Source organism: Diorhabda sublineata, chromosome 6, assembly GCF_026230105.1.
Source record: "Diorhabda sublineata isolate icDioSubl1.1 chromosome 6, icDioSubl1.1, whole genome shotgun sequence".
NCBI classification, from domain to species: domain Eukaryota; kingdom Metazoa; phylum Arthropoda; class Insecta; order Coleoptera; family Chrysomelidae; genus Diorhabda; species Diorhabda sublineata.
Window position 1 is genome coordinate 339,972 of NC_079479.1, and position 25,230 is coordinate 365,201.

The 25,230-nt window shown below is 30.2% G+C and overlaps 3 protein-coding genes across 8 annotated transcripts; 1 reads left to right on the top strand and 2 right to left on the bottom strand.

The window, feature by feature from the left end:
• Positions 1–580: 580 nt before the first annotated feature.
• Positions 581–5,553, bottom strand: LOC130445548 (aldehyde dehydrogenase, dimeric NADP-preferring-like). Its single transcript, XM_056781246.1, has 4 exons — positions 4,927–5,553; positions 4,618–4,875; positions 2,830–3,090; positions 581–2,213 (listed from the first exon to the last, which is right to left on the bottom strand). Exons 1-4 carry the CDS (start codon positions 5,309–5,311, stop codon positions 1,621–1,623), a joined length of 1,497 nt encoding a protein of 498 aa, XP_056637224.1. The 5' UTR covers positions 5,312–5,553; the 3' UTR covers positions 581–1,620.
• Positions 5,554–6,500: 947 nt separating this feature from the next.
• On the top strand, positions 6,501–12,271 carry LOC130445543 (uncharacterized). 6 transcript variants are annotated; one of them, XM_056781231.1, is made up of 5 exons: positions 6,501–6,597; positions 8,643–8,800; positions 8,970–9,140; positions 9,329–9,593; positions 10,170–12,271. In XM_056781231.1, the coding sequence occupies exons 2-5, from the start codon at positions 8,656–8,658 to the stop codon at positions 11,671–11,673; spliced, it is 2,085 nt and encodes a 694-aa protein (XP_056637209.1). In that variant the 5' UTR covers positions 6,501–6,597; positions 8,643–8,655; the 3' UTR covers positions 11,674–12,271. The 6 variants fall into 6 exon arrangements, with proteins under 6 accessions (XP_056637209.1, XP_056637212.1, XP_056637210.1 ...); XM_056781232.1 differs by lacking the exon at positions 6,501–6,597 and adding an exon at positions 7,671–7,835; XM_056781233.1 differs by lacking the exon at positions 6,501–6,597 and adding an exon at positions 7,696–7,835 and having other exon boundaries at positions 9,470–9,593.
• A 261-nt stretch (positions 12,272–12,532) lies between these two features.
• LOC130445542 (uncharacterized) lies at positions 12,533–23,364 on the bottom strand. The gene is made up of 12 exons (XM_056781230.1): positions 23,041–23,364; positions 22,689–22,927; positions 22,434–22,633; positions 21,987–22,176; positions 17,954–18,118; positions 17,688–17,894; positions 17,496–17,612; positions 17,329–17,439; positions 17,156–17,266; positions 13,217–13,355; positions 12,924–13,159; positions 12,533–12,864 (listed from the first exon to the last, which is right to left on the bottom strand). The coding sequence occupies exons 1-12, from the start codon at positions 23,298–23,300 to the stop codon at positions 12,533–12,535; spliced, it is 2,307 nt and encodes a 768-aa protein (XP_056637208.1). The 5' UTR covers positions 23,301–23,364.
• Between the last annotated feature and the right edge of the window lie 1,866 nt (positions 23,365–25,230).

Sequence of the window (25,230 nt, forward strand, 5' to 3'; positions counted from 1 at the left end):
GGCTTCAAAGTTGGTCATTTTTTATTTATTGTAGTTTTTCGAAACCTTCACTTTTTTCTATTGAATCGCCATAGTATCATCGTTTAGGGCCTTTATGATTTTTTTCCTCAAAGTTTGAACCTTTGTTGATATTCATTCGAAATTTTAGCTCGATTTATAAGTTATTTTTAAAGATATGATTTTTTACATCCAACTATGTTTTTCGAAAATTCTAACCACATTTTTTGATGACTCGATTCTTCTAGATTTTGTACTATGGATAATTTTTCTTTTTTCATATTCTTATCACAATTACCAACATAAATTAATAAAAAAAAAACATTAATTTGTAAAAAAAGGGTTTTCAAACAGTCATTTAGTGTCTAACATTATTTTATGACATCGAAAGTGATTCAATTTTATTCTTTTGCTAATATCTTCCAAACTATTAGTCCTAAAGCTTTTTTAGTCCCATTTATCGATTCAGGATAGATCATTTTATTAAATATGTCAGTTTTACATTCTCATTGTTAATTTTTTAAGAAATACAAGGCTTCAAAGTTGGTCATTTTTTATTTATTGTACTTTTTCGAAACCTTCACTTTTTTCAATTGAATCGCCATAGTATCATCGTTTAGTATCTTTATGATTTTTTTCCTTAAAGTTTGATCCTTTGTCGATATTCATTCGAAATTTTAGCTCGATTTATACTCAATTTTCGAAGATATGATTTTTTAAGTAAAACAATGTTTTTCGAAAATTCCAATCTTTGATTCGATTTTTCGCACTCACAAGTCTCAATTTTTCATCTTGTGATCTTTTCCTACAGAAAATTTTCATCCTGAGCTGTAGTACGCAAAAACAACAGTTTTTTGAATTCATTAATCAGCGTACAAATCACATTAAAATATATTCAATGAAGTCATTATATGTAAAATTTTCTTTTTTAAGCTTCAATAAATTTCTAAATCTCAATTTTTTTAATCCCACCACCTTTAAACTAAAACTACTAAATTCTTTAATTCAATTTCACTTTATAACGAAATCACGATTATTTAATAACTTATTCGAAACAATCGCCCATCTCTAAATGACGTCACGTTGTGTATGCGCACTACACTCAGTCATAGAAGTATAGAGTTGGGAACTAAATATTTGGAACAGTAAATAAATGTGGTGATTCAACAATTTCGTTATTATTGATGTTTTTCTTTCCAAATTTATTGAAATTATATTAATTCATCATTTATTTAAGATACCAATGCAAATGGGATAATTCGAAAACGAAAATAAAATTACCGAATAATTTAAAAACATTTTTATTATAACAATATTATTTTATATCTAAATATTTTAATGAATGTATTATGAAAATTACACTAATATTCAATAAAAAATTGTAAAAACATCAAATCATTCACTAAACCTCGAATTGTGCAAAAAGTTTATTCAAAATCGATTTAATCGACAATTAAGAAAAAAATAGACGACGAAAATAATAATAAATTCGAATTATTTCTCAACAAACGTATCTCAAAATGATTTAGCTTCAACCAATATTAAATTATCAAAAACTGAGACTAAAAATCAATTTTCGAGGAAAATCTAGTGGATAAAAGCTTTACATAAACTATAACCGAATTAAAACTTGAAAAAATTCTTAAAATATTGCACCAAAAGAACGAAAGCGACCCCGCATGTAAATGTTAACAATCGCGACATAAACCTACCCCTAATATCCATCCCCGGCGTCAACATCAATTGCAAATATCTAAGTTTACCTTGCGTGTACGGTGGATATTTAGGAGAACCCAATAACTCACCAATCTGACTCAAATTCTTCTGCAAAACGCTCTTTTTATGAACGAACGTTTCGAAACTATATTTCCCGTGATATTTACCCATTCCGCTGTTACCCACACCCCCGAACGGTAACCCCAACGGTACGATATGCATTATCGTATCATTAATGCAAACACCACCCGAAGACGTATTCTTCAATATCTGATCGATATCTTTCTTATTATTCGAAAATATGTAAAGGGCGAGCGGTTTTTCTCTAGAATTGATAAATTCGATGGCTTCGTAAGCGTTTTGGACGTTAACGATCGGCAATATTGGACCGAATATTTCTTCTAGCATAACGGGATCCGTAGACTTCACCCCGGTTAATATAGTTGGCGATATAAACTTTTCACTGGGATCCACGTCCCCGCCGCAACCTACATTGGCACCTAAAAGAGAAACCAAACTTATAACCTAACAAAAATACAAACGTGTCTCAAAATAAAGTTCACACGAACGTACTGAAAGAATCGAAAAGTTTAAAGACACCAAATAAACACTGTATAGACCAAAAACCATGCGTCCAACATCTTCCAGAGCTTAAATAGAGTTACTGTTCGTAACGAGCCTGATTTTTCTATTGGAAATCATGCTGTTACTTCAAACGTGCTCAGATTATCATTATACACAAATATTTAGGGCTGCACCCTTATAAAATTCAAAGAATTAAAACCTTAAAATGCTGGTTTAGACACTTAACGACATGATTAAGTTGTTTCCAACGTTTACCGATATCTTGTTTTAAAAATGACAGTTACAGTGATTTCAAATCATTACTTGGAGATGTTGGACAAGTCTGAATTGCGAAACGTGGTTCCAGTAGGACGTAACAACTTCACACACGTCCAATAGTCCCGATTTAGTTTATTTTAGAGCTCGATTAAATAAACGCGGTTCACATTTGGACCAAGAAATTCGTTTCACTTTCACTTTTCACTTTTATTGAAATATTATTTCGATTTTATGTGAACTTTCTTTTGAGACGTCTCGTATTTTATTATTTACCTTTAATTAACGCTGCGAGTCGTTGGAAGTGTCTATCGTTTACTATTCGTCCATAAAACGGCGAATCTTTTGGATTTTCGCCGAAGAAATCTTTAATAACGTTTTTAGCAATGGGGATTATTTTTTCTTCTAATTCCTTTGAACATAATAGATAATCGGGGGCGACGCAAGTTTGACCTGAATTAGCACATTTCCCCCACAATATTCGCCTTATAGCGACGTCCAACTCAGCAGATTTGTCCAAATACACTGGACTTTTACCTAAACAAAAAGGAAACGATATTGAAAGTTGCACGAAATCAACAAACTTAACCTAAACATATTCAATATAAAACAGCGTTGCCAGATTTTTTTTATGAATATCCTTGAACGGAATTGATTAATAATATGAATAAAAACAAACGAAATATTCATTTATAACAATGCGTATTCTTCAATTCTTCATATAAAATAATTATATTTGTAATTTAGAAATTTGAGAAAAAAAATTTCAATTTTATATATTTCGTTGACGATCCTATATCTTAAAGTAAATCCTTCAATTCTGGCAACAGTGTTCTACAAGATATGTTTGGAATTGACGTATTATTTAATATCGATTCTTATAATCGAAATATCGGAAAATATTCGAAGTTTCGACATTTAATTTTTCTATTAGATATAATATTTTTGTGATTAGAAATGGAATTAAAACATTTTTAATATATAATAAAACATTTCTATCAACTACTAATTTTTATTTTCCTTTGTTTACTCATTCCATTACTAGATACAGAGACATTTTCTTTAAATGGTCATATATTATTATGTTATTTGACAGGTCGGCCATGTTGTTGTGCTTAACATTGATTTATGTAAAAAAAAATTATTTCGACAGCTATTATCCTTGAAACATATCTTTTGTTGAACAAATAAAAATAAAACACTAATAATAATAATAATTTTAATGTAAATAACATAATATTTATCCACAAGACAATATAGCGGATCGTTGAAACGTCATACCGAAATGACCTATATAGAAACGTTTGTTAGTAAGTCTAAGCAACGACGTTGCCAAATTTAATATCGATATTTTTCATTTCTTACAAAATATTTAATTTTTAATAGTTCATTTATTTTTATATAATAATAATTGACATTCTAGTGTATTATTTTTTCGACATTCCCTCGAATTCTTCCCCAACAAATGAATTTCAAAAACATTTAGCTGTAAATGACGTAAAAATCATAGAAATAACAAGTTTTACAAAAATTATTGTGCTATATAGAAACAAAATCAAATATCAAATTCAGTAGTGAAGTTTTTTAATTTTGTTGTAAATAATTAACCATTTTGTATGTTCACGAATAAAAAATAAATATTTCAAACCTCCGAGACAAAAGGTAACATTTGGCAACGTCGACGCTGCTTACAAATAGATGCTCCAGAATGATACGTTCCTAACCTAACTTTATTTATCGACAATGACTGATTAAATAATTCAAAATACGTTTTTTTTTTATATGAAAATAGTTATTTAATTTTTTTTTATTCAAAATTAAATCACTATTAAAAATGACTCAAAACAAGGTACAAGTTGTAAATAAATTTATAATAAATTAATTTCAAGTTAACCTTGAGGAACTCGTTTCAAATAGGTTTTGTTGTTATTTTGAGTGTTAATTATGTATTGAATAAATCAATTTCTAAAAACTATAAATATACCTGGTTTAATTTATAATTTCAAGTTTATAAATTGAAAAAACTAAACAAAACTAAACAAAAAGATATCGAATAAAACTTACCGCCCAATTCTAAAGTGACAGGAGTCAAAAACTCGCTAGCAGCTTTCAGAATTATTTTCCCAACTCCAGGTGAACCAGTGTAAAATATATAATCAAATCTTTGTTTTAACAATTCTGTAGTTTCTGGCACGCCTCCCTCGTACACTTTATAAGAATCACTATCTAAATATTTAGGTATATACTCTGCCAAAAATTTCGAAGTAGCCGAAGATACTTCAGAAGGTTTAAGTAGAACACAATTTCCAGCACAAATAGCTCCTGTAAAATGTAAGGGAATTATAAAATTCGAATAAAACCACTTTTATTTACCGGCGAACGGTGATACGGCAAGTTGTAAAGGATAATTCCAAGCTCCCAATACAAGTACAACACCATAAGGATCATTTAATATATATACAGAATCCAATACGTTAGCTAAACCTTTAGTGGGTTTTTCAGGTCTCGTCCAGTCGTGAATATGCATCAAATAATATTTAATTTCATTTTTCACAACGTCTATTTCCATTAGAATAGATTCGATTTTGTTTTTTCGTAAATCTTTTTCTAAAGCATCCGCAATTAAATCCGTATTTTCATCCAATAAATTTAAAAGTGCTTTTAATTGTTTTATCCTGTAATTAACAGATTTGGTTTTACCGCTATTGAATGTATTGCGAAGTTCGTTAACAACATGTTCGGGATTTTTTACAGACATGTTGATTTTTCTACAATGCACAAGTACACTAAACAAATGTTTTACTGTATCACTACGTTTTAAATATTTATTATCAATTACACACTCAAATCTCGAAATAAAATTTGAATACAATCACTTCTTATCGCATTTTTTTATAAACAAAGTGTAAGAATTTATTTTTAAACAGTATTAATTATGAATAACAACTCTACAACAATATGTACACAACAACTTTTACTAATCATGTCTGACGTTTAGATAGAAGTGACTACTGATCCTCCAGCCGGTCGTAAAAGTTTTGATTTTTCATGAAACTCAATTTCAAGGAGAGTAAATTATCTTAAAGATCTACCCTCAAACTTATTTAGAGTACGTAAAATAAAAAATAAAAAAGTTTAAATCCTACGATTGATTATTTTTTTTTCTGGAATTGATATATTTGTTTGAATAATCCAATAATACGATAACGCGTTATCTCATTGAGAAAGAATTCCTACGACAACTATTTGAGAAAATTATTGAATAACTACCTTTTTTTCTTGATAAATATGGCCTTTAATTAATTTTTTAAGTTATTATCTGCTCGCAGTTTTTTTTAACGGTTGAAATAGAAAATTTGCGTCGATAATTGAAAAGAGTATGCGTATAAAATATTGCTTTGAATAGAAAAATGAATCGTTCTTTATAACAAGTGATGTTTGTAAAAAATATAGCAACGCCCAATCGTTTTCATTGCTGATTAGCCACTTCCATTTCATAGATCTATTACATTCTGTGATTGTAATAATTGTCAAGGCAACTTAGCATACAGTGATGTATAAAGAGTTGCCTATAAGTACCAACAGTTTTTAATGTTTTAGATAAATCCAAAATATTTGTTATGTTTAATAAAAAGTGTTTCTATATTAAAAGGAATAAATATCTTATCTTTCGACATTAATTAGTTGAAACTTTCTATTAAACATTATTTAATAATATCGAATAATTTATCGTATTTTTTGTGCGTGGATTTATAATGACATCTATTAGATTTAATAAATACTATATCAATTATTATTTTTAATTAATATTACATTTATGTGGAAAATAATGTTTAATTAAATCGAATTTCATTAATTTTAGTTTTGTCGTTCACAATGTACAGCAGGAAGTAGTAATTTGATAAATGAATTAAATAGATAATTTTGTATCATTTGACGTCTATGTCGTATAAGAGGCGGTATTGTGTTTTGAGTGATGTTACAAATAAAACAAAATGACCTATAAAAAAAAGCATAACATTAAACGAAAGGCGTAAAGATAAGGTACTTTTATTTAAAAATTGAGAAAAAATATAGAAAAAATTAATATTTACAAGTTATTTAAAGTTTTCTTAACGTTTATATTTATTTTATGATAATTTAAGCAAAATTTATAGTATTTAGTACAAATTAATTGATTAATATCAATTATCAATAGGTTTCTAACGTATTTGAATCAGTACTATAATGTGGATTATATTCATAATCATATGTATTAAATTTGAGGTTATGTCATTAATCAAATATAAATGTCAAAATAATATTTATTTTCTACTATTTTTTTGTATTATTTACGCGAAAATAAAGATATAATTAAATCAAAACGACCAACAAGATGATGGGAAAGAAATAAATGTTTAAAAATATCGCAAGTACGTAATACATTTTGTATAGTTTCGATCATTCGCATTTTAGTAGATTCATTATATCTCGGAAATATGAAGAGATACGAGAAAAAGTTTCCAATGAAAAATGTAGGTATTAAAATTTGCCACAAAATTGTTATAATTCATTTTCGATGTACGCGCAACACAAATTGAGATATTCGCTATAAACTGTCCAGATTCTAACTCATTTCTGTGAAATATGTAAAATACAAATCTTTACCGCATTATAAATTTGATAACGAATAAGTTAGGGCATAAAATTTTTAATAGTCCGCTTCCTTTAACATTTAATTAACTTTAAAATAATAAATTGATTATAATTCGCGTCCAATTAAATTAAGGACGTTGATATTTGATAGAACCTACGCGCATGATCGTGGAAATCGATGTCAAAAGTTCGGATCCGGCTCGTATTGCAGAGACGGAATAGTCGTTAATATTTCATCTTCATCCTGTTACATACCTACGAACTTTGTATCTGTATAAGTCCCAAATGTAAACGAAACTGTAAAAACACCTCATAACCTCTCGAATTATTTCAAACTATGCCTATCTGCATCGTTTTTAGTTTATAAATTAGAATGTTATTCGGTATCAATAAATGTTTGGTGGTAAAAGGCTGATGCGTCTCTGATTCGAATCATCCCTCCTTCGATTCGGTTTCCGTCCCAATCCTCCAACAATAATAATAGTCGATTCCGAAGGTTAACCTAACCTAACATTCTCATTGAAGATGACTTCAATTATCGTGATTAAAAATCCGCGTTGTATTTTCGTAATAAATGATAATTATTTTAATTCTCATTTTTGAATGAGGAAATTTGATACGATGATGATATCTTCGATGTTCATTTGGTGAGTAATAAGTTGTTTAATAATTTCGTGACTTTCGCTACACTGAAAAAAATGTTTTGTACTCGGATTTAATGGAAACTTCGATTTTGCCTTTTGATCTTAAAGAGATCGATAATTGTTCAACTTGTGGGATATTTCAATTGTAAATGACGTAATAAAAAAGGTTTATGTAAATAATTTCGAAAAAGTAAACAATTTTCGGATTACGAAGACATTTTGTCGAATAGATTTTCTCTGAAGTTATACGTGATGGAAACCTTTGTAATCTTACAAGTTTTAACGATCGTTTTTATATAAAATGTAATGAAGGATACAAAAAATGATTATTGTCGAATAGATAGCAATTAAAAGTGCAATTCTTTGGTGTTTAGGTACGTATTTCTATATAAATAATGTCAATTATTGTAAAAAATGAATTTTTTATGAAAAATTCAGTATTTAGATGCGTTTTATTAAGAAAATTATTCGTTTATTAAATTTTTTGTATGTTTAAATGAAATTACAAACTTTTTGACACAATTTTCCCCCGGGTTTATCGATTTTGTCACTATTCTAGCGAAAATTGATACTATGCTGTATAGGAACTGCGGAACGTCGACAACAGAGCCCGTTTTTAATAATTTCGAGTTTACGTAATAGGCTGAATAAGTTGACCGGTTTCGATTTTGATGGATCTCTTCAGAATAAGTTTCTCTCTTTGCTATTTCGATCTATTTGACATATCGATAGTCTCGAAAAGGTTTATGGGCATCACGTTTTATATTTATACTAATTTAGTATGAAATTAAAACGATTTTCGTTTAATAGATTTTCCGAGAAGATGCAAGATAGGTCTCTGCCTCACAAGACTTTATGTTTGTCGGTTTTTGGCGTTTGTTGCCTTATTCTAACCATATTCTATTATGACAATACCATTATGAATTATGCAGTACCATACGAAACTGAAGAATTAACTTTTTATGAAGGTAAGTCGTTTAAATATTACGATATCGACTTTACTATTTTAATTGAGGTTAGAAATTGTTCTTTATTTAGTAGATCGATGGTTTAACGATCACAGAACTAAGTTATAGTTCTGTGATCTACAACTAGGGTTATTTATTGTATTCTTATAGATTTATTTGTTGTTTTTAGTTAAAAATTTTTCTTTTATCGACAACAGTACAGTTTCTGCCACAACAATAAGAAGTACTTCATTTTCGGTAACGAAATCCAGTAAAAGTAGTACCACTAATATTAATACTAAAGCTAATATAAGTAAAAACGTGTTACAAAGTACTACTAGATTTTCGTTACCTCACGAAGGTAAAATTTAAATGATTTTGACGCTTTTTTATCGATGCTTTTTCTCGCTTTTAAATGCTTTCACGCGTACGGTAAATAAGCCGTTAAAAACGAATATGGAACGTTAAAAATTATTTACAAGTTCCCACCTCTATAATAACATCGATTACGTAACACTTTTTTTTACGGTTTTTTGTTTTTCGTTTCAGATGTCGAATATTTAGTTTCGAGTTCGAAATGTAAAATACCGAATTATAAACCGTTTAATCCAGACGCTAAACGATATTATAAGAAAGAAAAATATAAACCGTGTCGTTCTAAAAGACTCCTTACTTTTGTAACGGTTACAGATAACGTAGCGACACTTTATATCGATACGAAAGCCGCGCCGTCCTATACCAATAACGGAGTCACGTGTTGCTACTCAAATATTACGAGAGTGAATTATTCCAAGGATCCGGACAGTAAAATAAAGTAAGTTTTTATGAACATATTGGCAACGCTGTAACTTATTCTACAGATAATGACACGTCATACTTTTATTAATTATAATCGACTAAATAATCGGTAATTTATCTGGATTAGTCGAATTGTGAAATATATAATGCAGTATTTCAAATTTCTTAATTAATTATTAAATATATAAAGTTTTATATATTTCTTAATAAAGAATAAAATAAACTGTATACATACTTTGAATCGATTCGAATGTCAATCACCTTAACCGAATGACATTGATTTCGCAATCGCATTAAAACTAGACAGAGAAAGTAGTTTTGATAACTTTTTTACAGATTTTAAATAAAATGATGTTATATCAGTATATATTATTTATTTATAATTAACCTTATAGAACACGAAACGTATATTAATTATTTATTATTAAATAACAGATTAAAGTAGGTGATTTGACTTTTCGTTAAATCATTCAATGGGAATTTTTTATTTATGTAAAATGCTATGATGCCAAATTTAATTTAACTTCAGGGAAGCTGGTGTAGTATTGTGAATTTTTTTAAATGGTGAGTATTTTTGATAATTTTGTTACAGATTATCGACTTGTATGTATTTCGAGAACGCCACTACTATATCCAAGGATCCAGTATACGTGAAATGTTTGGATATTAAATCCAGACGACAAATTTTCGAAAACGTCCACGTCGCCATATTAATAGACGAGAAAATTCGAAGGAAAATCGACAATACAACAAATCCGTTCAGCGTCCTTTTCATAGGCATCGACAGTATATCGAGATTAAATTTTATAAGAAGCTTACCGAAAACTCACAACTTTGTCGAATCAAACAATTGGATATCCTTGAAAGGATACAACAAAATTGACGATAATACCTTCCCGAATCTAATGGCGATTCTAACGGGATTAAACAATAGTCGTAGTTACGATATATGTAATCCGAAAATAGTCGGAAAATTGGATAAATGTCCGATGATTTGGTACGATTTTCGAAAGTTAGGTTATGTCACCGCTTACGCCGAAGATTCCGGTTCCATCAACACGTTCAATTACAGAAAAAAAGGTTTCGCCGCGCAACCCGTCGATTATTATTTCAGACCGTACGTATTAGGTACCGAACGACTGTCTAAAACATCGAAGGACGGTATCGTATATTGCACGGGACCGGAAACGGCAGGCGAAAGAATAATGAATTTAGCCAAAGATTTTTCTACAACATTCAAAAATTACACGAATTTCGGATTCTTCTGGATGAATTCGTTCAGTCACAACGACGTAAATACCCCTTCGCTTATGGACGATAAACTGGTCGAATTTTTAAAAATTCTAACCGAACGAGGCGTTACAAATAACAGCATAATTATTTTCCTCAGTGATCACGGTATGCGTTTCGGCGATATAAGATTAACAGACACCGGTTGGTTAGAAGAAAGATTACCTTTTATATACGTATCGTTTCCCGATTGGTTCAAAAATAATTTTAAAAAAGAATACGAAAATTTCATCGACAATACCGATAAATTAACAACGCCGTACGACCTTCACGTGACTTTAAAACATTTATTGTTATTGTACGATCGTAATTATAAAACTAAAAATTCGAGCGAAGCTTGTCCGAAATGTAAATCGTTATTCCGAGCGATAGATTCCGAAAGATCTTGTTCGGACGCCGGAATCGATCAGCACTGGTGCACGTGCGCCGGTTATAAAAAGAGAAACATCGGTGGGAGTGTCAGTACGAAGTTGGGGGCGTTCCTATTGAACGTTATACACGATATAATACGATCGAGAACGAGCGATCGCCGATGCGTCAAATATTCCGTCGAGAAAATTTTAGATACGAGAATATCGGAACGTTTCACTTGGAAAAACGATTCTTATATATTATTTCAGATTAGGACGAGACCTAAAGCGATTTTCGAAACTACTATTAGATATTTCGGTGATATAAATACTTCTAATTATTCGATTTCAGGTGATATTAGTAGATTAGATTCTTACAGCGAACATAGTAAATGTGTAAGTGACGCGTATCTTAAGAAGTATTGTTATTGTTCTTCCAACGGCGAGAAAGTGTAAGACGAGTGAGTGCCTTAAATTACGTTTTTTCCAAATTTCCAAATTTATAAAGGGCGATCATTTGTAAATTCCATTTAAATTTGACGTACTTAAAATTTAAAAGTTTATATTTTGTTCAATTTATTGGATATCGCGAAGAATTACCCCATATATATTATATACGAGGCGTGTTCATTAAATTGTATTAAGATATTATGAGATTTTATCAATTATTTTCTCTCAATGTCATATATACGTGTAAAACTACGACCCTTTAAGACATTTTTTATATTTGGAAACACGAAAAAGTCACTCGGAACCAAAAACTTCAAATTTTATAAAAAAAAAATTATTTTTTGAACGTACCTCGTATAGTTAGTGCCAATAATTATGAGATGAGAATTATATCAATAAAACAACGCCAACGTAAACGAAAGTGTCAAATTTTTGAATAGAATTTAAAATAAGTCAAAAAAGTATAAATATATTGTGTTGACCTTGAAGGTTAACCATATTAACTTTCTCACAAAAACCATATCATTTCATAATAAAAAAACGATTTATTTAATAAATATTACGTATTTATACATATATAAATAAAATCAAATAATTATTAGAACTTTATTTTTTCATTTCCTCTTGTAAAACACTCGATTTAATCAATACTTCTTTCTTTTCAACAACAAATATTCTACAATAGAGTATATACATAGAAGATAACACATATAACTAAAAGTACCAGGCTACGATATGGTAAAAAAGAAGAGGAGTGAATACTACGAACCCATTTAATTTCCAAACATATTTTTAAACGATAAGTTTAAGAAATATTTATTCAATTATAATAATATCAAACGTACAATTACATCGTGAATAGTGTTTATAGTGAAGTCAAAGCGCTACTGGAATAACTTTTCCTATATCTGAATCCGTTAGCGCCGGTCAAATAGTTTATATTTATTCTCGAGTTGAAAATCAATTCCGAATCAGAACGATATCTACCGAAATTCTCTTCAGAACAACTGACGGTTTTTCTGGAACTTTTCAAGAAATTAACGGATTTACAGTGCCGGAAACCTTTTTTGATTTCGTTCAAAAATTGAGTCGAAATTTTTGGTATGTTATCGAAATATTTAGCTCTGTTATCAGTGGATATCGAAGGAACGTTTTCTTCTAGTTGATATACGGTTGTCTCGGATAAAAAAGATCGATCTGAAATAAATGTAAGTACCTGTAATTAAATTTATTTACGTAAAATAGTTTGATCATACCTGCTGAGGATACGTCTTCGTCTATAACGTCTTCAATTACAACATTATCTATTTCGTCTTCGATGGTAAATGTTGTCAGTTGTTCGTAGGCCGGTGGGGGTGAGTTCGGAACGGGAATTGAAGGAGTTTGTGTAGTACTGGTGCTGGCGTGAGATTGAAGACTTTCTCCGGGTATTAAGTTTGTTATATCTCGCGATATCGAACCGCATTTGTTATATTCGTTGCAATTCGGGCATCTGGAAGAAAACGAAACGAATAACGATTGTTTTAACGAGAGTTTAATACGAAAATACCTTTTTTGAAGGTTTCGCAATGACTTGAAATTTTTAAATGATTTCAGTTTTACGAGATCGTTATACTCAGGTGGCGGTTCGTAATCTGGGGGTTCGTCGGGTACGATGATTTCTTCTTCGACTTCCCCTACTCCTTCTTCTAAAAAAAATATCGATTTTCTCCAAAATAGGATTTTTTTTCATAAATCACTTAAATCTTAGGACACAAAAAACACAACCTTTCTTCATTTACTAGTAATATTTTATAATTTCCGAATTACGAGGATTCGAAATAAAAATTTATTTTCCAGTTTTCAATAATAACACTGTCATCTATTTGCTCAGTACAGAGTTTATATCATAAATTAGTGTTCATTATTTATTAACATTAATTTTGGTCTTCTTTTTTGCTGACATCTCCCGAACTAAAGAGTATAATATTTTCTACATGTAATAAATCGATTTCAGAACCATCGCTCCATATGCTAGTGAAATTTCACGTAATAATAATTTTTGATTACTGAGATACAGGGTCTTGAAGTTGAAATGACATGGTCCTCTTTCTTTGTTCACATCTCCCGAACTAATAAATATAGAGCTGTCTATATAAAATAAATCGTTTTCGGAAATATTACTTCATATACTAGTGAAATTTTAGGTTTTGATTATCTCTGGTTACCGAGTTACAGGGTCTTGAAGTTGAAATTAATTTTTCAGTTCCAGACAAAGTCATGTTCATATTTCTTTGTTCATATCTCCCGGACTAATAAATATAGAGTATTTTTTATGAAATGAATCGTTTTCGGAATTATTTTTTGATATACTATTGTAATTTAACGTAATAATAATCTCTGCTTACTGAGATACAGGGTCTTGAAGTTGAAATGACATGGTCCTCTTTCTTTGTTCACATCTCCCGAAGTAATAAATATAGAGCTGTCTATATAAAATAAATCGTTTTCGGAAATATTACTTCATATACTAGTGAAATTTTAGGTTTTGATTATCTCTGGTTACCGAGTTACAGGGTCTTGAAGTTGAAATTAATTTTTCAGTTCCAGACAAAGTCATGTTCATATTTCTTTGTTCATATCTCCCGGACTAATAAATATAGAGTATTTTTTATGAAATGAATCGTTTTCGGAATTATTTTTTGATATACTATTGTAATTTAACGTAATAATAATCTCTGCTTACTGAGATACAGGGTCTTGAAGTTGAAATGACATGGTCCTCTTTCTTTGTTCATATCTCCCGAACTAATAAATATAGAGCTGTCTATATAAAATAAATCGTTTTAGGAAATATTACTTCATATACTAGTGAAATTTCAGGTTTTGATTATCTTAGGTTAACGAAATACAGGATCTTGAAGTTGAAATTTATTTTACGGTTATAGACAAAGACATGGTCATATTTCTTTGTTCATATCTCCCGGACTAATAAATATAGAGCATTTTTTATAAAATGAATCGTTTTCGGAACTATTTTTTGATATACTACGGTAATTTCACGTAATAATAATCTCTGATTGCTGAGATACAGGGTCTTGAAGTTGAAATGACATGGTCCTCTTTCTTTGTTCATATCTCCCGAACTAATAAATATAGAGCTGTCTATATAAAATAAATCGTTTTAGGAAATATTACTTCATATACTAGTGAAATTTCAGGTTTTGATTATCTTAGGTTAACGAAATACAGGATCTTGAAGTTGAAATTTATTTTACGGTTATAGACAAAGACATGGTCATATTTCTTTGTTCATATCTCCCGGACTAATAAATATAGAGCATTTTTTATGAAATGAATCGTTTTCGGAACTATTTTTTGATATACTAGTGTAATTTAACGTAATAATAATCTCTGCTTACTGAGATACAGGGTCTTGAAGTTGAAATGACATGGTCCTCTTTCTTTGTTCATATCTCCCGAACTAATAAATATAGAGCTGTCTATATAAAATAAATCGTTTTAGGAAATATTACTTCATATACTAGTGAAATTTCAGGTTTTGATTATCTTAGGTTAACGAAATACAGGATCTTGAAGTTGAAATTTATTTTACGGTTATAGACAAAGACATGGTCATATTTCTTTGTTCATATCTCCCGGACTAATAAATATAGAGCATTTTTTATAAAATGAATCGTTTTCGGAACTATTTTTTGATATACTACGGTAATTTCACGTAATAATAATCTCTGATTGCTGAGATACAGGGTCTTGAAATTAAAATGACATGGTCCTATTTCTTTGTTCACATCTCCCGAACTAATAAATATAGAGCATTTTTTATAAAATTATTTGTTTTCGGAACTATTGCTTCATAAACTAGTGAAATTTCACGTTTTGATTATCTCTGATTACTGAGATACAGGATCTCAAAGTTGAAATTTATTTTACGGTTATAGACAATGACATGGTCCCCTTTTTTTGTTCACATCTCCCGAAATAATAAATATAGAGCTTTCTATAAAAAATAAATCAATTTCGGAACTATTGTTTTATATTGTACTGAAATTTCATGTAATAATAATGTCTGGTTAACGAGATACAGGATCTCAAAGTTGAAATTCATTTTTCAGTTCCAGACAATGACATGGTCCTCTTTATTCTTTCATATCTCCCGAACTAATAGATATAGAGATTTCTACGTAGAATAAATCGATTTCGGAACTATCGTTTTATATTGTAGTGAAATTTCACGTAATAATAATCTTTGGTTATCGAGATACAGGATCTCAAAGTTGAAATTCATTTTTCAGTTCCAGACAATGACATGGTCCTCTTTATTCTTTCATATCTCCCGAACTAATAGATATAGAGATTTCTACGTAGAATAAATCGATTTCGGAACTATCGTTTTATATTGTAGTGAAATTTCACGTAATAATAATCTTTGGTTATCGAGATACAGGATCTTGAAGTTGAAATTTATTTTACGGTTATAGACAATGACATGGTCCCCTTTTTTTGTTCACATCTCCCGAAATAATAAATATAGAGCTTTCTATATAAAATAAATCGATTTCGGAACTATTTTTTGATATACCAGTGTAATTTCACGTAATAATAATCTCTGATTGCTGAGATACAGGGTCTCAAAGTTGAAATTCATTTTTCAGTTCCAGACAATGACATGGTCCTCTTTATTCTTTCATATCTCCCGAACAAATAGATATAGAGGTTTCTACGTAAAATAAATCGATTTCGGAACTATCGTTTTATATTGTAGTGAAATTTCACGTAATAATAATCTTTGGTTATCGAGATACAGGATCTCAAAGTTGAAATTTATTTTACGGTTATAGACAATGACATGGTCCCCTTTTTTTGTTCACATCTCCCGAAATAATAAATATAGAGCTTTCTATAAAAAATAAATCAATTTCGGAACTATTGTTTTATATTGTACTGAAATTTCATGTAATAATAATGTCTGGTTAACGAGATACAGGATCTCAAAGTTGAAATTTATTTTTCAGTTCCAGACAATGACATGGTCCTCTTTATTCTTTCATATCTCCCGAACTAATAGATATAGAGATTTCTACGTAGAATAAATCGATTTCGGAACTATCGTTTTATATTGTAGTGAAATTTCACGTAATAATAATCTTTGGTTATCGAGATACAGGATCTCAAAGTTGAAATTTATTTTACGGTTATAGACAATGACATGGTCCCTTTTTTTTGTTCACATCTCCCGAACTAATAAATATAGAGCTGTCTATATAAAATAAATCGTTTTCGGAATGATTTCTTCATATACTAGTGAAATTTCACGTTTTAATAATATCTCGTTACCGAGATACGGAGTCTTGAAGTTGCATGTTTTCAAATTACGTTGTTTCAAAGGTGCCAACAAGTTTTTCGAGGGAAAAATCAAATGTTTTAGATTAAATTTCATACAGTATTATAAAAAAAAGTAATAAGGACAAAAATACAAAAATTTTACCTAAAATTGCATGTATGGTCTCGATATGATCTTGAATTTGTCGCTGATGTTGAGCCTTCACGTTCACTCTATACAAAAGTAAAGCCATAGCTAAAATAATACCGATTAAACCTATAAAAAAAACGGATATAAAGCGCCCCCTATTATCACAAATTATCTTAATCGCAGCTTACCAAAACTACAAGTTAAAAATACGAAAGTCGCAGTAGTCATATCCGAATAAGGCTCAATTTTCGGAAATAAAAAATTCGGAATCCTCGAATACTCCCTGCGGTCCTTCGCATCTGAAATTTCCGTATACAGGGTAACCCGAAATGAACGTAAATTCGCAAAAACGTACCTCGAACACAATTCAATTCGTCGCTGTTATCCCCGCAATGATCGAATCCGTCGCAGTTCAACAACATCGATATACACCTCATGTTGCGACACAAAAACTCCGAATTTCCGAAACAATCTGAAATATTTGCCACGTCCCATTACACTAAAAATATCGATTTGGGGGGCGGTTAAATAAATTCCCGTCACATACCTTTGTAGTTGAAAGCGGCGTATGTAATTCCCAGAGTAGATTTCGGCGTAAACATCCCTCTTAACCTTATGTAAAAACCTTGGTTGATGGGTACGACGTGCTCGGTTTGTTTGGAAGTACCATAACGCGCCATGGGATTCCGTAAGATCTCCACCGATTGTTGATTGGAAGTTACGCCTTGTTTTATAGTCAGTTCCGTCGTACCGGCTAAATATCGATAAAAACAAATATGAAACAAATTTAAAACGATGTCGAATATGATTTACCGAAATCCGAAAACGTGTCGACTTTAACGTATAAATGCGTTTTTCGATGTCGAAAACTTTCTGGAGGTTTAACGATCCAAACGCAATCGAAATAAGTCGTGCCTTCTACCACCATGTCCATCATCGTAATACCGCCGCCTAGATTATTTACGTAACCTCCGCATCCTATAAAGTAACGTATTTAAATATGTATGGGGTAGTCCGGACCTGGTCTTTGGAAAATTTTATTATTTGTTGTAGGTTTTTTTCGAACAAAATTGAATATTGGATATTTCTCTTTCGTTGTCACATCTCCCGAACTAATTGATTAAGGGGTTTCTAAGTAAAATAAATCGATTTCGGAACTATCGTTTTATATTGTAGTGAAATTTCACGTAATAATAATATCTCGTTAACGAGATACAGGGCTTCGAAGTTGACAATGACATGGTCTTGTTTATTTGCTCAAATCCCCCGAACTAATAGATATGGAGGTTTCTACGTACAATAAATCGATTTCGGAACTATCGTTTCATATTGTAGTGAAATTTCACGTGATAGTAATTTCTGGTTACCGAGATACAGGGTTTCGAAGTTGAAATTTATTTTTCAGTTCCAAACGATGACATGGTCCTCTTGTTTCTTTCATATATCCCGAACTAATAGATATAGAGGTTTCTACGTACAATAAATCGATTTCGGAACTATCGTTTCATATTGTAGTGGAATTTCACGTAATAATAATCTCTGGTTACCGAGATACAGGGTCTTGAAGTTGAAATTTATTTTTCAGTTCCAAACGATGACATGGTCCTCTTGTTTCTTTCATATATCCCGAACTAATAGATATAGAGGTTTCTACGTACAATAAATCGATTTCGGAACTATCGTTTCATATTGTAGTGAAATTTCACGTAATAGTAATTTCTGGTTACCGAGATACAGGGTTTCGAAGTTGACAATGACATGGTCTTGTTTATTTGCTCAAATCTCCCGAACTAATAGAACTAGAGGTTTATACATAAAATAAATCAATTTCGGAACTATCGTTTTATATTGTAGTGAAATTTCATGTAATAATAATGTCTCGTTAACGAGATACAGGGTCTCAAAGTTAAAATTTATTTTTCAGTTCCAAACAATGACATGGTCCTCTTGTTTCTTTCATATCTTCCGAACTAATAGATATAGAGGTTTCTGCGTAAAATAAATCGATTTCGGAACTATCGTTTTATATTGTAGTGAAATTTCACGTAATAATAATGTCTGGTTGACGTGATACAGGGTCTTGAAGTTGAAATTTATTTTTCAGTTCCAAACAATGACATGGTCCTCTTGTTTCTTTCATATCTTCCGAACTAATAGATATAGAGGTTTCTACGTACAATAAATCGATTTCCTAACTATCGTTTTATATTGTAGTGAAATTTCACGTAATAATAATGTCTGGTTGACGAGATACAGGGTCTTGAAGTTGAAATTTATTTTTCAGTTCCAAACAATGACATGGTCCTCTTGTTTCTTTCATATCTCCCGAACTAACAGATATAAAGGTTTCTGCGTAAAATAAATCGATTTCGGAACTATCGTTTTATATTGTAGTGAAATTTCACGTAATAATAATGTCTGGTTGACGTGATACAGGGTCTTGAAGTTGAAATTTATTTTTCAGTTCCAAACAATGACATGGTCCTCTTTATTCTTTCATATCTTCCGAACTAACAGTTATAAAGGTTTCTACGTACAATAAATCGATTTCGGAACTATCGTTTTATATTGTAGTGAAATTTCACGTAATAATAATCTCTGGTTACCGAGATACAGGGTCTTGAAGTTGAAATTTATTTTTCAGTCTCAAACAATGACATGGTCTTGTTTCTTTGCTCAAATCTCCCGAACTAATAGAACTAGAGGTTTATACATAAAATAAATCAATTTCGGAACTATCGTTTTATATTGTACTGAAATTTCATGTAATAATAATGTCTAGTTACCGAGATACAGGGCTTCGAAGTTGACAATGACATGGACTTGTTTCTTTGCTCAAATCTCCCGAACTAATAGAACTAGAGGTTTATACATAAAATAAATCAATTTCGGAACTATCGTTTTATATTGTACTGAAATTTCATGTAATAATAATGTCTCGTTAACGAGATACAGGGCTTCAAAGTTGCCAATGACATGGACTTGTTTCTTTGCTCAAATCTCCCGAACTAATAGAACTAGAGGTTTATACATAAAATAAATCAATTTCGGAACTATCGTTTTATATTGTACTGAAATTTCATGTAATAATAATGTCTAGTTACCGAGATACAGGGCTTCGAAGTTGACAATGACATGGACTTGTTTCTTTGCTCAAATCTCCCGAACTAATAGAACTAGAGGTTTATACATAAAATAAATCAATTTCGGAACTATCGTTTTATATTGTACTGAAATTTCATGTAATAATAATGTCTAGTTACCGAGATACAGGGCTTCGAAGTTGACAATGACATGGACTTGTTTCTTTGCTCAAATCTCCCGAACTAATAGAACTAGAGGTTTATACATAAAATAAATCAATTTCGGAACTATCGTTTTATATTGTACTGAAATTTCATGTAATAATAATGTCTAGTTACCGAGATACAGGGCTTCGAAGTTGACAATGACATGGACTTGTTTCTTTGCTCAAATCTCCCGAACTAATAGAACTAGAGGTTTATACATAAAATAAATCAATTTCGGAACTATCGTTTTATATTGTACTGAAATTTAATGTAATAATAATGTCTAGTTACCGAGATACAGGGCTTCGAAGTTGACAATGACATGGACTTGTTTCTTTGCTCAAATCTCCCGAACTAATAGAACTAGAGGTTTATACATAAAATAAATCAATTTCGGAACTATCGTTTTATATTGTACTGAAATTTCATGTAATAATAATGTCTAGTTACCGAGATACAGGGCTTCGAAGTTGACAATGACATGGACTTGTTTCTTTGCTCAAATCTCCCGAACTAATAGAACTAGAGGTTTATACATAAAATAAATCAATTTCGGAACTATCGTTTTATATTGTACTGAAATTTCATGTAATAATAATGTCTAGTTACCGAGATACAGGGCTTCGAAGTTGACAATGACATGGACTTGTTTCTTTGCTCAAATCTCCCGAACTAATAGAACTAGAGGTTTATACATAAAATAAATCAATTTCGGAACTATCGTTTTATATTGTACTGAAATTTCATGTAATAATAATGTCTAGTTACCGAGATACAGGGCTTCGAAGTTGACAATGACATGGACTTGTTTCTTTGCTCAAATCTCCCGAACTAATAGAACTAGAGGTTTATACATAAAATAAATCAATTTCGGAACTATCGTTTTATATTGTACTGAAATTTCATGTAATAATAATGTCTCGTTAACGAGATACAGGGCTTCAAAGTTGCCAATGACATGGACTTGTTTCTTTGCTCAAATCTCCCGAACTAATAGAACTAGAGGTTTATACATAAAATAAATCAATTTCGGAACTATCGTTTTATATTGTACTGAAATTTCATGTAATAATAATGTCTAGTTACCGAGATACAGGGCTTCGAAGTTGACAATGACATGGACTTGTTTCTTTGCTCAAATCTCCCGAACTAATAGAACTAGAGGTTTCTACTTAAAATAAATCAATTTCGGAACTATCGTTTTATATTGTACTGAAATTTCATGTAATAATAATGTCTGGTTACCGAGATACAGGGTCTTAAAGTTAAAATTTATTTTACCGTTATAGACAATGACATCACATCTCCCGTACTAATAAATAAAGCTTTCTACGCCATCTAGTTCACAAATTGAAAACCAAATTTTCATTTTATTACAGAATACTTTCTGATATAGTCATAAATATTGTTATATATACATTGTTTATAAAAAGTCTCTGATGGCAGATTTCAAAAATACGGTTGTGCAATTGAAAATTTCATTCGTAAATAGAGTAATTAATTCCAATTCGATCATTTTAATAAAAATAAAAGCATTATACAATCAGATTAATTACCTATATGCGGTTTGAACGCAGAATCTTGTAAGTTTCCTAATATGAACGAATAAGTAGCTTTAAATCCGAGATTTGAACCGCCATTTGCATAAAATCTGACAACCAAAGACGGACCATCGCTTATTATAACCGGCGGTCTGAAAGTATTACCGGATATTACGTATATCCTTTGACCGGTCCAATCGAAGAACTAAAAAAAAAAATTAATAACAACGAAAACAATACATAAAGTATTTGTATTTAATTAATTATATTAATAGAGATGAGGTTTTTAACGTCAGATGGCGTTAAAAACGTTCACAAGTATATCTGTACTTAATTTTATATCGAACGACGTACGTCGAATATTTCATCTTGTTACGGTAGTATAAAAAAGAAGAAGAACGTATGACAGTTCGGCGGGAATTTTTCCATTTCGAAATAAAAATAATTATTTTGTTAACGTACCTCCATAATAGAAGATGCGTCGACTAAAAAATCGGTAAACAGTAGACTTATTCTACAGGGTTCGATTGATTTACATTTTACCACGTATTCCACGTTTAAATCGACGGGATATAAATGCGGAAAAAACGGTGAGGTTATGATTTGACTGGCGTTGTTCATGTGACCCAATTTCGGAGTACCTTCGAAAATATGTACGTTCTCTAAAATAAAAACATAGACAAAATTTTCGAAATAAATAATCGGACGTAATATTACTTTTAGCGAAATAATCCAAAGTGAATGCGTGTCCGTATTCGTTATTATAAATAAAAGTAAAAGCGACCGTTCTAGTTTGACTTGAATACGTCAAATTTGACGCGTTACTTTTAATATATCTCCCGCAGAATTGCTCCCCCGATGCATCGTCAATCGGAGGTTCGTAAATCCATATGTAATCACAACCGCAAGTATCGAAAACCGAAGCTTTCCCACAATTCCTCGAAATATTCAATAATCTAAAAAAAATATTAGGTAAAAATACCTAGAGCCGCACCTGGATTACATAATCGTACGTAATAATCGACAAACATATCTTATTACCCCCGTATATATATCGTATGTAACTTACCTGAATTGTATATCGATTATACAAGAAGGACAAGTAATAAATTCAACCGTACATTTATTATACAACGTATTATTATTATTATTATTATCATAGTTATGTAATAAAATATTATTTTTAAATTCTGCCACCAGAGTACCGCTTTCCCCGGGTTCCAAATAAAAACGTTTACCGTTGTTACCGCCGCATATGTCGTTCAATGTACTATTTACAATCGAAATTAAATATAAAAAAATTAATAACGGAATAATATCTAAATACATCTATGTGGATGTATCTGTCCGAATACGAAACGTTCATTCGGTGTTTGTGACAAAACTGATATATAATAATGATGGGAGAAGCCCCAAAGTAACTTTTTAATCTTATTACTTCAGTAGGTGGGTAGGTATTAAAAATACGACGTCTGGTTTTCATTAATTCTAAAATTGAGGCGTTAAATAAGTCGAATGAAACACGTGATGTTTTTTCTTACATACAAAACATTTGTAGAAAAGAATTAAATGGAATGAAATATTTCATAGAACAAAGATGAACGATTTTAATCGGTGATCTGATAATATCAACTGATTGCTGATACTAACAAAGAACGAGATTTGGAACCATAGACGAATGAAACAAAACGTTAGCTGATCGCGTTTACACAAAGGATCATAACAAATAACTACGCGCCGATTTTCGAACAACAATGATCATGATTTGGATTAGTTTCAATTCTGTCATCAAAAAAAGTCACAATTTGATGACATTTCTTCTATAATTATATGTTGATTGGTTAATGTGTCATACATGACAACGTTAAGAAAAAAAGAAGAAGAGGTTGACGTTTGGATAACAACGTTTGGAATTATTCGTATATAAAATGAAAATTAAATTGTTATTATATAAAATATTTGTTTAAGATAATGTTGTTATAAAATCATTTGTTTATACTATTTGGCATCCAGTAATAAATAATTATAGTATTAAAAGATGTGGAAAGTCGTTTCTTAGGTACGTTTTTGTTGAAGATTAAAATTGCAATTATATATATTTGTTTATTTTTTGATTAATCTACTTGATTTTAGGTCTCTTTTGATAGAAAATTGGTTTAAAGAAAATCGATCTTTATCTGTTTATTTTTTTAAAATCAATTTTTCTATCAAACGAGACTTAGAATCAAGACGATTTATCAGAAAAAAACTAGTGAAAATTTGAAGTAATTTATGTTTTATAGACAGTGATTGCTTAGATTATTTAAGACTTTTGAATATTATTTCAGTTTTCCATTGTATTCTTAATAAAGGTTGGAATTACGTCATTTTTGGGTATTTTTTGTTGTTTTAATCAAAATAAGTCACAATTTTCCAAAGACTGATGTTTTTTTCATTATTTTTTGCAAAAATTCATGTTTGTAGGTGTATAAATAAAACAACTTGATACATTTTTGTCATATTTATTAAAATGTTTTTTTATTTCACATATAGCTAATATTTTTGGTGAAGATAAATACATTATATAATGATTTATAAAAAAATTGTATACATTTATTTGGGATTAATTCACAATAAAAATAATCTCCTGTCTTTTATTTTTCTTCAATTTAAAAATACCTGCAAAGTTTTGAAATCGATAAATTTATTATCTATATCACAAATATTTTCCCCAAAAATGGAATCCGCTGCAATTTTGATATTTTTAATAAAGCATACTTTCGAGGTTTTTTTATTTCATAAATAGTTTAAGCCCAAAAAAATCATTTATTTTTTCAAATAGCTCATACTTAAACTATTGGGATGCTCCTCATATTTATCGATACATTTTCTAAACAGATCTTAATAGCAATAAAATCTCAGTCGATATTTTTTGAAATAAAAAAAAGTAATAGTTGGTTGAAACCTATTGGAAAATGATGAGAATACATAAAAATTAAAAACGAAAAATTTGATTTTTTGAATTTTTCATATAAATTTTGAGGTTATGTGAAAAAAGTGCGAATACAAAAGTTGTAGATCTTCTTATTACCTACAACCTTGCTATTTGACTTTTATCCATAGGACTCATAGTTTTGCCAGAAATCGAGATGAATCTTTTTACCCTTAAAAACCCACCCCATTCCTCAGATCGCCCTTATATTATTTTTTCTACATTTTCATAATATTTTCTCCCTTCTTGCAATAGGTCTAATATTACTGATATTATTTTTAAATATGT